At 43.1% G+C, this 13,354-nt stretch overlaps 1 protein-coding gene across 1 annotated transcript in view; it reads right to left on the reverse strand.

Annotated features, from left to right (window-relative positions):
* CILK1 (ciliogenesis associated kinase 1) overlaps nt 1-13,354 on the reverse strand; it is a 422,614-nt gene that overhangs the window by 321,056 nt on the left and 88,204 nt on the right. The window contains exon 4 of the mRNA XM_085610842.1: nt 3,245-3,299. Coding sequence (XP_085466968.1) covers nt 3,245-3,299 — 55 coding nt within the window. The remainder of the gene's footprint in view (nt 1-3,244; nt 3,300-13,354) is intronic.

Here is a 13,354-nt window from a genome sequence, read left to right on the forward strand (position 1 = left end):
AACATAGCATAGTGCTTGGCGTTATTACTACCCAAAGACACCTTTTTAGTAGCCTTATCATAACAGATTGAGGAAAAATACGGTTTTCAACCCATGGCCTGCAGTTTACTTGCAGTCTTTGATGCCTGTTCCCTGCTTGCTTTATGAACTGCAAGTTATAACAAGCATTTGTAATGCAATAGGTCTCGCATTACTGAAAGCTTGAGGTATTGGCGTTGCATTATAATGTGCAACGCCAATAGCTAAAACTTTTATTAATGCGAGACCTATTGCATTGCAAATGCTTGTTTCCTATTAACTAACTAATAAAGCAAAGGTACAGCACATTCAGTTTCAAGTTTGAGGCCCCTTCTTCAGATGCCAGCATATCTTATGCATTTTCAGTTAGTCAAAAGAAAAAAATCAACACCAGCAATGTGTGGGGTTTCAGAGTGGACTATGTTTGATCTTTTTTAAATGTGTTTTTTTAATGTGTTTTATGTCTACATGGCTCTTTATTTTCTATTATTTCACAGTACTTTTAAAACAAACTTTAGGCTGAGAGTGGCACGAGAAGCTCACTTGTGGATGTGCTTGGTTTTCCTCTTGAGGACACCTTCTTTTCTACGTAACCCAGCCCACTTATCCTTGCCAAAAAAATATTTATTTTGCTGAAATGCACTGGATTTGTCCAAGAGGGTCTTTTCTGTTTTTTGTACATGACTTACAGAAACCCAACCAAGGTGGAGCCAAAGATTTTCGGTCCTATAGAGGGATAGGTCTCAAAAGATCCCTATTCATATCAACCAACCTATGGGAATCCAGAATCTACCCAGGCATCATCAAAGAACAGGCAATAGAATTTGAGGAGAACATATTCTGTAACCAATCAGTGGACAAGGATGATGTTAGAAGCTTACATTTAGTCCGTTTTCATTCTGCATCACAAAAATTGGTCAGTTTTATAGCAGTGGTATTTTCAAGAATGGGATCTTTTAAAGCTAGTTTTGTAGGTAAGAAACTATGCTAGTGCTTCCCAGATGAAAATGAACATGAATTCTTCATGAAACTTTTTGATACCTAAAGCAAAGGACACTTTTCTAGTATTGCAACACCTGCAGCGTGGTGTGCAGAAGGCAGGCCTGCTTCTGCCTGTCCAACGACTAATGCAGCCTTTTGCCTCACTTTCCCTGGGCCAGATTTATACTGTAGTATATCAGCACTCAGCAGAAAATACACTTTCAGACACAGTCTTGAAATGCTATTAAAGGATTTTCTCCTGAGCAGGGCTCGTGTGGCATTGGTAACAAAGTGAAAAGGTCTTGTGTTTCAAGGGCGTTAGTCAACCGTTTGGCTTTAAAAAGCTTGCTACTGATACTGAACAAGTGACAAAAAAAAGAAAGTGAAAATGACCACCTCAAAGGAGAGTGATGATGAATATGCCTGCATGTATCACTGTGCACACGCACATATTTGTTAGGACGCTGCAGAAGCCATTTTTTAAAATTTACTTTAATATTTCATTTTAAGATTGTGGACGCCCATCTTGCAGAGGTAAATTACAAAATAAAAGTGCATAATAGGATACGGAGCAACTGTAGCAAATTGTAGCAGTCTAGTTCTCCAAAAACAGAAAAATCCTAAAAAATAAAAAAATGTATTATTGGATGGTATAGGGGAGGGAATGAGTAGCAGAGGGGGAACAAGTCAGTGCCACAGAGCAACTAGAAGCAACAAAGGAGCTAGGGGTGAAGGAGTACACTGAGCAGGGGGAAGGGTGTGGCCGCAGAGATCAATGGAGGAACCGGGGTAAGAAAACAAAGATTAACAGGACAGGGAAGCCACAAATAAGCGGGTGGGGGAGGGAGCAACACAGAGTGCAGGGGAGGGGCAGCACACGGGGAGACAACAATAAAACACAGGCACTCCCACAGATTGCTGAAGTAAAAATTAAAAAGCCAATATGTCTGGTGTTGGCTGCCAGACTTCAGGCTTTGTCAATGCATATTTTGTTTTGTCATGGTTTCTACAAACCTTATTTTGGGGGAAGTTAAAGAACATTGACTAAAAGTGAAAATATTTTTCTGGTCTTAAAAAGAACACATTGCCATAGTCGTCACTAGCACTTAAGGTACCTAGTGTGTGTAATGTGTGCTTCATTAAAAGGCTGAATGCTGTCAGTCACAGTGAAGTTAGTCAACAGCTGGATCACCGCCCCATGCTGGGGAGGTGGTTGGGGGAGTGGGTTGGAAAAATAATTTGAATGGCAGCTGATCCATGGATGAAGAGGGCTGACTGAAAGTCACTTTATATATAATGTATAACTTTAGTAAAATCAAAAGGTCTTGGCTAATACCAGACTTAAAAAATAGTTGCCTTGGAAGGACACACGTCATCCAAAGGATAGTAAAGATGCTATGCTCCAGGTGAGGGACAAATATAAGAATAGGAAGGAAAGCCATTGAATAAGATGCAAGTAAACAAGATTGATAAATAAAGACAATCAATGTTAAGCAATAAGCTGATGCAAAGGCCACTATTTTTATTGTATACAACAGGTCTTCAAAAAAGACAGCTTAAAGCGGTCTGTAAGTGAGATCTAAAAATGAACTTTGTAACATTATACGAGCCATGACCGTTGTGGCACGCATGTGGTCAGATTTTCCATTCTCATATTAAAGCAGGACACCGCTTCTACATGTGGTTAGCAGTGAAAGAAACGCACCACTCATCATTGCATCATTGGAGAACAGTGCCTAGATCTTTTGTTAGGTGTGAGCCTTAACTCACAGAAACAAATGAATGCAAAATCTGAGTGCACGTATCTGAAACTATTTGCATAAAGTTTCCTAAATCAATGAGTTACAGAACACAGGAAGGAAGACAAAAAGAATATCCACCTTTTTGATTTATTTTAAATTTGCAATAGACCTTGGTTGAAGATGATGGATAAACAAAGCCACCTTCCTTCTATAAAGCTTACAAGGAAATAAGAAATTCCGAGAGCCATCAGAAATGTCATGGGATTTACAAAATACTTCAGATCACAGTCCGTGAATGAAACAAGAATCTAGGTAACATGGCAGGAACAAAATGTACACGGCACTGCCCATGTGCATTTCTCACCACTGAGAACATGCTTGCCCAATTGTGTATGAAAAGCAGAAATTGATCAAAAAAATATTTTAAAATCGTGCAATTAATCATCCCTCTATTGTCCCCAAAACACTGTACCATTTAAACATTAAAAAACCAAAACAAGTACCTTGACTTCCCGAAGGTTCATGCACTCCTCCCAGGAGTAAAACTTCCTTTTCATCCTAACGAGAAAATAAACACAGTAAAAAGATTGTCAAAGACAACCAGCTCAATACTAGAAAATTGGATATTAAGCATCATTTATCATAATCTAGAGAAGAAAAAAGGACCAACTCATCAAAATAATTATCACAGAACATCAAATAGATATGCAATGTCCACAATAAAGTCGAATTTTTATGCTTGAATAAGATATTACTCATTTATTCAGCCACATAAGGATGAAAGCGCGAGTTGGCCCAGCTGAATTTCAAACATATATATTGTAATTCTCACAATGAATGATCACCCAAGAGAGCTGTTTTATTGGTTTTGGGCAGCGAAACATAGCCTAATAAGGTACATATATCATGGTACAACTGAAAAACAAAGTTATGACTGACCTGTCAAGACAAACATGCATTTACAATGCAATAGGTCTCGCATTTGCGTGAGTTTATGCTATTGGCATTTTAAATGACAATGCCTTTTATTTATTTGTTTCAGAAACCAATACATTAATAAAAGGCATTGTAATCTACAATGCCAATAGCTTAAACTCTAGTAAATGCGAGACCTATTGCATTGCAAATGCTTGTTATGAATGGAAGGAATCTCTCTGAGGGAGTGAGTAATTTCAGGAAACTAACCCGCCGCTCACAACTCAGCACATTCCGGAAGCATAACAGAGCGGGCCTCACCCCCAGAGAGCGGGGTGCGCGGGAGCCTACACCCAATCCTAAACCCGGTAAGAGAAAGCACGCAGTACTCACCGTAGTGACTCTTGTATTCTCTATTTGGTTTACAGAGCTAGGGGTGGCCTGTGGGGTCCGCTGGGGCCCATAGATGACCCAGATCTTGGACCACTCTCCTCGTAGGCCGCTATACTGCCGCAGACATTGGGAGGTGGACAGGGAGAGTGGGTGATGAGGGAACTATCCTCGACCTTTTCGGTGGTGGCTCCAACTTGCCCAGACGTAGGTGAGAACCGATGCCAAGCCTTGCCAGCCCTTTAAGGGTTTCGGGAGGTCGGTTTCGAGGCACGTGGTGCGGCCTGGGTTAGTGGTGGTAGGAGGCTCTGTGGTATGCCACCCCAGCTGACAGCATCCATCTGCCATAGAAGTGGAGTTCAGGAAACCACTGCTGGTACGCACCACGTCTATGCGACAGGTCCTTTAAGAGAGCCATGGGGAAGAGTGAACGTCAATGTATGCTGGTAAGACTGTCTCCAACAGGATACGTTATCGGCAAATATGCATAATCTGTATAGATATAAAGGTTCCAGTGACCTGAGGAAGCGCAAAGGGGCACCTGCGCGGATGTTATTAAATATGCAAAGATAAATGTGGAGAAGTTGTAGGGACTGCTGACGATCATGTGGTTGGAAATCTATTCTTTATTAGCAATTGACATGAAAGGAGGTACATGAGAACAGCCCGAGCAACAAGTAATCACATAGGGCATCAACGTGCCCGGCACATCATCCCGCTTGGTCACAGAAGGATTAAGCATTCAAATGGATACCGCGAACAATTTAGAAAAAATACAATCGATGCATGTAAATCAAACATTAAATAAACAGCAGCATTACAAAAAACGAGACCTAAAAAGCGGCATTGAAACCGATCGCAAAAGTGAAAGCGATCGCAAGCAAACAAGCCCGCGAGTGGTGCGCGCGCATGCGCCACAGCAAGATATTTGGTTTCAATTTTCGTGCCCGTGTCTGGGCACGATAATTGAAACCACATGACGGCCGGTGCGCGTAATGAACACCAATTGGTAGTGGGCGGAGCAATGCGCCCGCCTTTGGCCTATTGCGTGCTCTTTGCAAAAAACATGCACGCAAAGCCCAATAGCGTGCCCCAAAAGGAAAAGCACATGCTTGTGCGATTCCTAGACCCGTTTTCAAACGCCCCTACAAAATGTCTCACGCTGCGCGAGCAGTACTACGCACTGCAACGCTAGGTGCGAGACCTAAAAACGAAAAGAATGTTTAGGAAGAGTATATTTATGTATTAAGGATACTGAATGAAGCAAAATTGTTCCATGTATTACTTGGATGTTGTGTACCTTTGATGGTTATGTAACCGAATAAAGGGTCTTGACTGATTGAACAAACAACCAAAAACAATTGTTAGGAGTAGTAACAGGTGAAGCAGAAGCAGGCCAACTCAAAGATGGATGCATATTCGTGAGGTGGCTCCATTCCTATTTCAAGATAGAGGTCAACTGAGAAGGAGTCTGTAAAGAGAAACTGGGGCTAGGGTGCTATTTCATAATTCCTACATAAGGATTACACAGATTATTTTGGCCTTGTCTTCACCTTGAAAGTAAACACAAGATGGTGGCAAAAGCAATTTGTAGTGCTATGATATGCCAAGAGAAGCGGGCTGGTGAAGCCCTCAGAGAAATTATAGAGTTGCAGCACCTTTTGGAAAAAAAACCCTGCTGAGTGTGGCTATCTGATGCTGAAGCCGCTATGATACAATCAGCTGAGGCTTTCAGACAATTCACTCAGGTACTGACAACAGGGAAAGAGGGGCTTAAAATGAGCGGGACTGGTTCACTGCAATGGCCGGAAGCTGGCTAGAACCTATGTAGGAGAAAGATTTGTGTGCACATGAGTAACACCCTCGATCCCCCACACAAGCAATGATACATCGATAAGAATCTGTATCCTTTTCATATTTTCAGAGTGGTCCTCCATTCGACTTTGACAAAACAACATGATGGGAATAAGATGCTATGCCACAAATGCAAATGGGTTTTCTTTAAATCATGAGAAGCTCCAAGGAGGAACGCTAGTGAGGACTAACAAGGAGCTTGAACCCAAACGAACGAAGCATGCAATGAAGTTGGAGACAAAAGGCTAGCTAGCCTTGATGTCACATTGAAAGCTTTAGTAATTAGAGCTGTTACCCAGGAGTGGCGGGGGGGGGGGGGGGAGGGGGGGGGGGGAGTTGAAACCTGCAAGAGTGTAGAACAGAAGGTTATTTGAATCTGGCGTTTTAGTGCCTCAACCCGCTTCTTTTTGGATGCCGACCTCCAGGGCTGGACTATCAGGGCTTTAAAGTCCTTGCAATCAAAAATAGTATCTTGACAGAGATACATTTCAGTGATGATGCTTGGATAATTCAGAAAAAATATGTTGGTACTCTGATATTGCAGAGAAGCAACAGAGTCTGATATTCTTGACTGAATAAGCAATGCAACATTTGACACACTTCCGCTATAAGATCATAGCAGAAATGCCTGGGCACTGTCAGTATGATAAATCCATGGGTCATGCTGGTTGATTACCCCAAGATCTGAAACTATATATTGAAAAACTGAATCAGAGCAATATGAACATCATTTTACTATCAGTTCCAGGGTCTATGGTCAAGAGCTGTAGTTTCTTGGATTGTAAAATGTAAACTGAAAACCATACTTGACAGAAAAGACTTGTCAGCGAGAAGACTACAAGTGAACAGCGATATATACACACATTTGGGACATATTCACGAACAGCTCTCTATCACGCTCTATAGTCAATTTCTCAGCGCAAAGAGACTTTGCAATATATGAAAATACAGACAGTCTGTAAAAAAAGAGCCGCAGAAGTTGGTGTTCTGGTAAATGTTAAACTGCTTCTTCTCTCAGGTCTCCAATGACTGGAGGATGGGATGGCCGTCCGCCATCTTCCCTACCTTCTCTTACCTCTTGCTGTTTTCCATAAACCAGACAGTCAGGGGAATGCTTGTGGTGTATGGAGTAATGAAGCACTGCATACTTTCCCAACCTGCACATCTCTATAGGCAAACAGCTGACGGAAATTTTAACCCATACTGGCAGCGGCACCCATATAATTGCTATCAGCATAGTGCTGGCTATCTGCTGAAATTGTTGCTTGAGAGCGGCTCTAGCCAATTGAACAGCCCGGGTGGCATCACCACACGGGAGGTCTGTCTCCCATTGCTCTGTTTTTTGCCTCCAAAGTTCAAGATCTATCTTTTACTGTCTCAAAGTTTACCTCTAATGTCGCCTATAGCTTGACCCTTAGTGACAAGATGTAAAAGCTTCCCACAGTTTCACAGAAGATGGGACAAGCAAACGTTTAGCTCAAAACAATATCTGCTATTTTATCTCTCAGATATTCCACAAGCCTGTCATCTAACAGCCACCAAGCATTCTAAGGCCACATCCCTTGAGCACCCTCCATCTGATGTTGAGCTGTCGCCTGAATCAGTGAGAGGCCTGACAAACTACTATGAAGAATCTGAGTGAAGGCCACTGCATTAAGATCTGGTACAAAGAGATAGAGTATCCGGGAGAGGGTGGCATGGGTGAATGAACAGCAGGTAAATTGCTTAGAAAAAACATGCAAATTGTGGCAGGTGTCTATATGACCCAATGCTTCAGTCCACTGTGAAAAGTTGGAGGATTTGTGAAAGGTGTTGGGGTTATTAGTATTAAGAACTGGGTCAATCAATGCATTGAAGTCATCTCCTAGGATAGTTGTGCCACGTGGAGTATCAGCGAGGAGTTGTCAGTGAACGTAAAACGGTCTTCATTAGGGTGGTGAGCACATACACGCTATGCAATGGACGTCCCAGATACCAAGGCGATGGAAAAAGCGCTCTTGCAGTGATGTTGCCGTGAACGCGTGGTACTCCATCTGGGCACAACTCGGCTTCGAGAACTAAGGGAGCATTATTTTCGGTCATTCAGAACAGTCTGGGTTGACTGCATCTTGCTTGTACTCCGCTGCTTATTCTGTGGACAAGAATGCGTGTTGGACATCTGTCTAACACTTCCATCGGTTGTGCCTCCAGACGTGGATGTACTGCTGGACCTGTTAAATGCCCATGTAGTGCAGTGTCCTCAGCGTATTCCAATCCTGATGTCGGCATTCTAAGAGCCACCACGGGATGCTTCAGCTCCTGTTGCAATAGACACCGGCTCTGCACCAGGCTTACAGGCATCAAAAGCTTCCTCAGCAACATCTGTGGGAACCGGAGAAGATCACCTTTGCTCTATTGACCTGATCCAACTGGTGTTACAGGGACCGTCGTCTGCAAAGGCAGGCAACAGTGACTTTGCGTCTCACGCACAGGACACAAACATTTGGCTCTCCGTGTGCTGGAAACTATTAAGCTTTTTTTGAAAACAACTAAAACTGGAATTTGAAAACATCATTTTTGTTTTATTTTTCCTCTTCTGCCCTCACTGAGCACTATGGTTTTTGGTGTGCTCAGTTGGTCCAAACCGTATATTGCATGGAGCTTTTTACCGATACATCATTTTTTTTAAACACATACAATGTTTTTAGACTTTTTTATACTCCTATTTTAGCTATATTTTTATGCTTTTAAATCAGGCATATTTTAGTATTATGTCGTCCAGTCGGATGAGGAGTGGGCGTTATGAATCCCAATGTACCCCAATACAGGCCTAGGTAGTTACACGACCTTTTACCTACATCTGTCCTACCATGGTTCTACATAACGGGTTTGGCACGGACCTTTTATCTAGTTAGGTGCTACATGACTGTTGTGTGGTTTTCTCAGAAAACGAGCCTTGTGTATTATGCATGAGATTTCTCAGTATCACAGCAGGATTACCATCTTCTGCATAATAACTCTGTAGAAGGGTCACCTCTATCGTTATTCTTGCCAGACATGCCCACAGTACATTTCTAGACAGAACCACTAAGGGTACCTTTCGGGTATTTTAGCACTACATTTTCACTGGGCAAACCAGAGGAGAAAGACTTCCATGCTGACACTAGGAAATGAGACGCCGAGGTTCCTGCACGCAGTGGTCTGACATCCCTTTCGGGGTGTCCATCTGGAGACCAAGACAGGGGCCTTCGCTCTCTCACATCAGGTAATGAGGGGATTCTTGGCTACACACATGCTAGGTACTTTTAGGTACATCTAGTTAGGGTTTGCATCGTAGGAGTATGCATTACTACTGTTATGTTTATATATGCCAGCATATATTCATTGTTTTAATACTATGGTAGAATTGGATAAGTTACTTACCTGTAATCCTAATTCTCTTCCAGGGGTTTCCTCATCGAAGTCATAAGCACTGAATATTCCTGCCCACGTGCATAGAAACCGTAAATAATATAAAAATATATATGGAAATCATATATATCATTTTTTCTCATACCAATGGAGGTCCCAATAGGAAAATGCACAAACGAAGAACAGCAACGACGGGCCAAGGTTAAGCACTTAAATTCCTAAATATACATATATTAACAATTTGGTGCAGCTACTTCCAACATCTGCCGTTGTTAGATGTTAAATAATTCAAGAAATTTCGCACAAAGGAAGGCGCACTCAAAATTAAGTCCAAATAAGCAAGTATATTCCAAAAGTTCTTCTTTTATTCTTAATATCATTTAAGAGACAGCAAACAGCCAACGCGTTTCGTTCCTTTTGTCACAGGAAATTCTTCAGGGCTAAGAGTCAATCAAGGTTGCAGCATAATGAGACCCAAAGGTGTACGCAACTCAAAAGACTCCCTATAAAGTGTAACGAGACCCCAATTTCTGAATCTTTAATCAACCAATATGTATAAATCCTTCAGTAAGGCATAGACGAAGCAGATTGCATAAATTCTGAATCAAAACGTAAAGTACAATAAATAAGGAAACTTCAAGAATAGAATAAGAGTATGGTCCATTGAAAAAAAAGGCAACACACTTGGATGTATAATGATCAAAGTGATCCCGACGTGACAAGCGGCATGGTAACCGGCAACCCCAATAGGAGGCTAAACAATGTAATTACACACAAATACTATATTTGCCTATATATATATATATATATATATATATATATATATATATATATATATATATATATATATATATATATATATATATATAAAAAAAACACAAGAGGGCAAGTAGCACTTGAACTCTGTTTTTTAATGAGCAAAGTACTCCTAAATAGCACACTGCAAATAAAGCAGACATTGTTAGCCTACAGGCTGCATTGTAAACCAATAGCATAGAAAATGAAAGCATTTTCAACAAAAACGGGCACCGTGCCTTTAAGGCAGCCATGACCCCTAGCTTCCCATCATGCCTAAGGGGTGACCGTTAGGTCAGTTCTTTGCATAACCCTGAAGGTCAGGGCACAAAGATATCGTTTAACACTTCAGAAAAGAATCTCATTTGCCTGGGGAGGCGGGTGGGTTGCTTATGACTTTGATGAGGATACCTCTGGAAGAGAACTAGGATTACAGGTAAGTAACTTATCCTTCTCTTCCAGGGGATCCCCATCAATAGTCATACGCACTGAATAGAATAGCAAGCCCATCAACCACCTGCAGGCAAATGAGAGTACAAATGACCCAACATATAATAACAGCCGAAATCAGCTGTTGAACAGATTCCTCAAGGAGGCCTGGCTTACTTGGGTATGTGTTCTGGTGTCTGAATCCAGACAATAGTGCCTCGTAAATGTATGGACAGACCTCCAAGTTGCCGCCTTACAAATTTCAGACATGGGCACGTTATGAAGTAAAGTACTAGTAGCCGCTTTTTCCTCTGGTAGAGTGCGCTTTGGGAGTAAACCCAAGAGGCTTCTGCGCTAATTGATAAGCAAGTTTGATACATGAAACTATCGATCTGGAGATGGACCGTTTTGAAGCTGCAAAACCAGTTCTGATCGACCCATAGTTAACAAATAGTTGATCAGATTTTCTCATACCCTGCAGTGAAGCGTCCATGATCAGCGTCTAAGCAGGCGGAGATTGATGAAAAGGAATTCCGACTTGCGCATTTCCTTTTCTCATCCACCAAGGTATGGACGCTTGTGCCGCGTTCGATAGACTTATCTTTTCGTCCCAGCGAGCTGTCGGTTGGTCCCACTTGTCCTCCAGAAGAGGACGCATTCGTAATCTGGCATTGGGAACCAGGAAGATGCAGGATGCCATCGACCCTAGCAGGGAGGCAATCCGACGTACAGGCAGTTTTCTGTTGTGCAGAACCAGTTTGCATTTCTGTATGAGGGAACACTGTCTCTCCTCCGAAGGAAACACTTTTCCTACCTCGGAGTCTAGCAGAGCTCCTAAGAAATGTACCTTCTGCGTTGGCTGTGAAATTGACTTGTCTAAATTTACATGCAGGCCCAGCTGGTGACACAGCTCGAGACAGTCCAAGAAATGACTCCTCACGCTGTCTGGAGAAGGACCTTTGAACAGCCAGTCGTCCAAGTATGGGTACACGAAGATTCCCCTGCAACGCAGTGCGGCTGCCACCACCGCCATGCACTTCGTGAACACTCTGGGGGCTGACTTCAACTCTAAGGGCAGAACATTGAAGTGGTAATGAGAGGATCCCACCAGGAATCGAAGGTATTGCTTGTGATGCTGATTGATCGGGACGTGAAAGTATGCATCTTGCAGATCCAGCGAACACATCCAATCCCCCTGTCTGAGATGTGGATATATTTGATGGAGAGCCAATATGCAAAACTTCTCCTTTTTTAGGTCTCGCCGAGTAAGTGCGCATGCGCTGCTCGGAGAGACTTTAGTAGGTGAGTTTTCAAAGTGCTGCTGGCTGACGACAAGCTAGCGTTCACGCGAGCGTGCACGCGCGAACCGCCAGCCTTCAGCACCATCTGTCTTTCCTCTTGCTTGCTCCCTGCCTCCGCCCCACCCCCCGCCTTCGCGCTTACAAGCGTTCGGGATTCTCCCAGTGGGTGCATCTCCGTCAGGCAATATTACGCCCACCTTAAATGCTAACGATTATTTTATTGTAGCAAACAGCGCGATATAACACAAGCAATGTTTGTAGCAAACAGCGCGATATAACACAAGCAATGTACAAAAAAAAAAAGAGGTTCAGGTAGCAAACAGCATGTAAACACCGGAATCAGGCCACACACAAGCTTGCATAATGTTACAAGAGCTTCCTGTAGCAAACAGCAAAATTGAATAAACAGGCATAATGTAGCAAACAGGCTTGCCAGAATAATTAATCAGGACATAACACACCAACAGCATGTCTGGAGATAAGTAAGATTATAATTCGCGCATCCAATATTTACATTTGATTCGCCATTTCCTAATAAATGTTCCTTTCCGGGGGTTGGCTGGTATGCAAGAGACGCATAGGGGAGTGCTATAGTCATCAACTTTAATGCATGTTTGGACACACGTATTTGCAGAAGTATTGCTACAAAGACAATAACAGAAAGAGGACCGCCTCTCGAAATAGAAACATACTGAAAGAAGGGCTCTGTTGTCTGCAGGAGACGACCTTTAACCCTTCCATTGACGCTCATTCTGTGTTGGCCATGTTTGCCTGTCACACACACAACCACACACACACCACACACAACCACACACCCAAACACACCACAACCACACACCCAAACACACCCAACCACACCACAACCACACCACAACCACACCCCCCCCACACACACACACACACACCCAAACACACCAAAAACCACACCCACAAGCACACCCCCCCCACACACACACACCCAACCACCCAACCACAACCACACACAGCCACAAGCACACACGCACCCACACCCACAACCCCACACACCACACCCACAAGCACACACACCCACACCCACAGCCACACACACACACACACACACACAACCAACACATACAACCAACACACACAACTACACACACACAGCCACACACAACCAACACATACAACCACACACACAACCAACACACACCACACACAGCCACACACACAGCCACACACACAACCAACATATACACACAACCAACACATACACACACAACCAACACATACAACCACACACAACCACACACCCACAACCACACCACCACATACACACACACAACCAGACACACAACCACACCCAACCACACAAAGGGGGGAGACAACTGCAGCAGGACCTTCGGCTCGATCAGGACAGCAGAACCACCGGAAAAGGAACCCCTCGGCACGACCTGGGCAGCAAGAAGTTGTCACTGGAGACATCGTGATCCTATGAACAATAGTGTCATCAATGATCTAATCCAAACTGTAAACTGACAAAAAACATCCCTATATATTGCAGTACGACAAAAACAGCAA

Source organism: Triturus cristatus, chromosome 6 (assembly GCF_964204655.1).
Source record: "Triturus cristatus chromosome 6, aTriCri1.1, whole genome shotgun sequence".
NCBI lineage: Eukaryota > Metazoa > Chordata > Amphibia > Caudata > Salamandridae > Triturus > Triturus cristatus.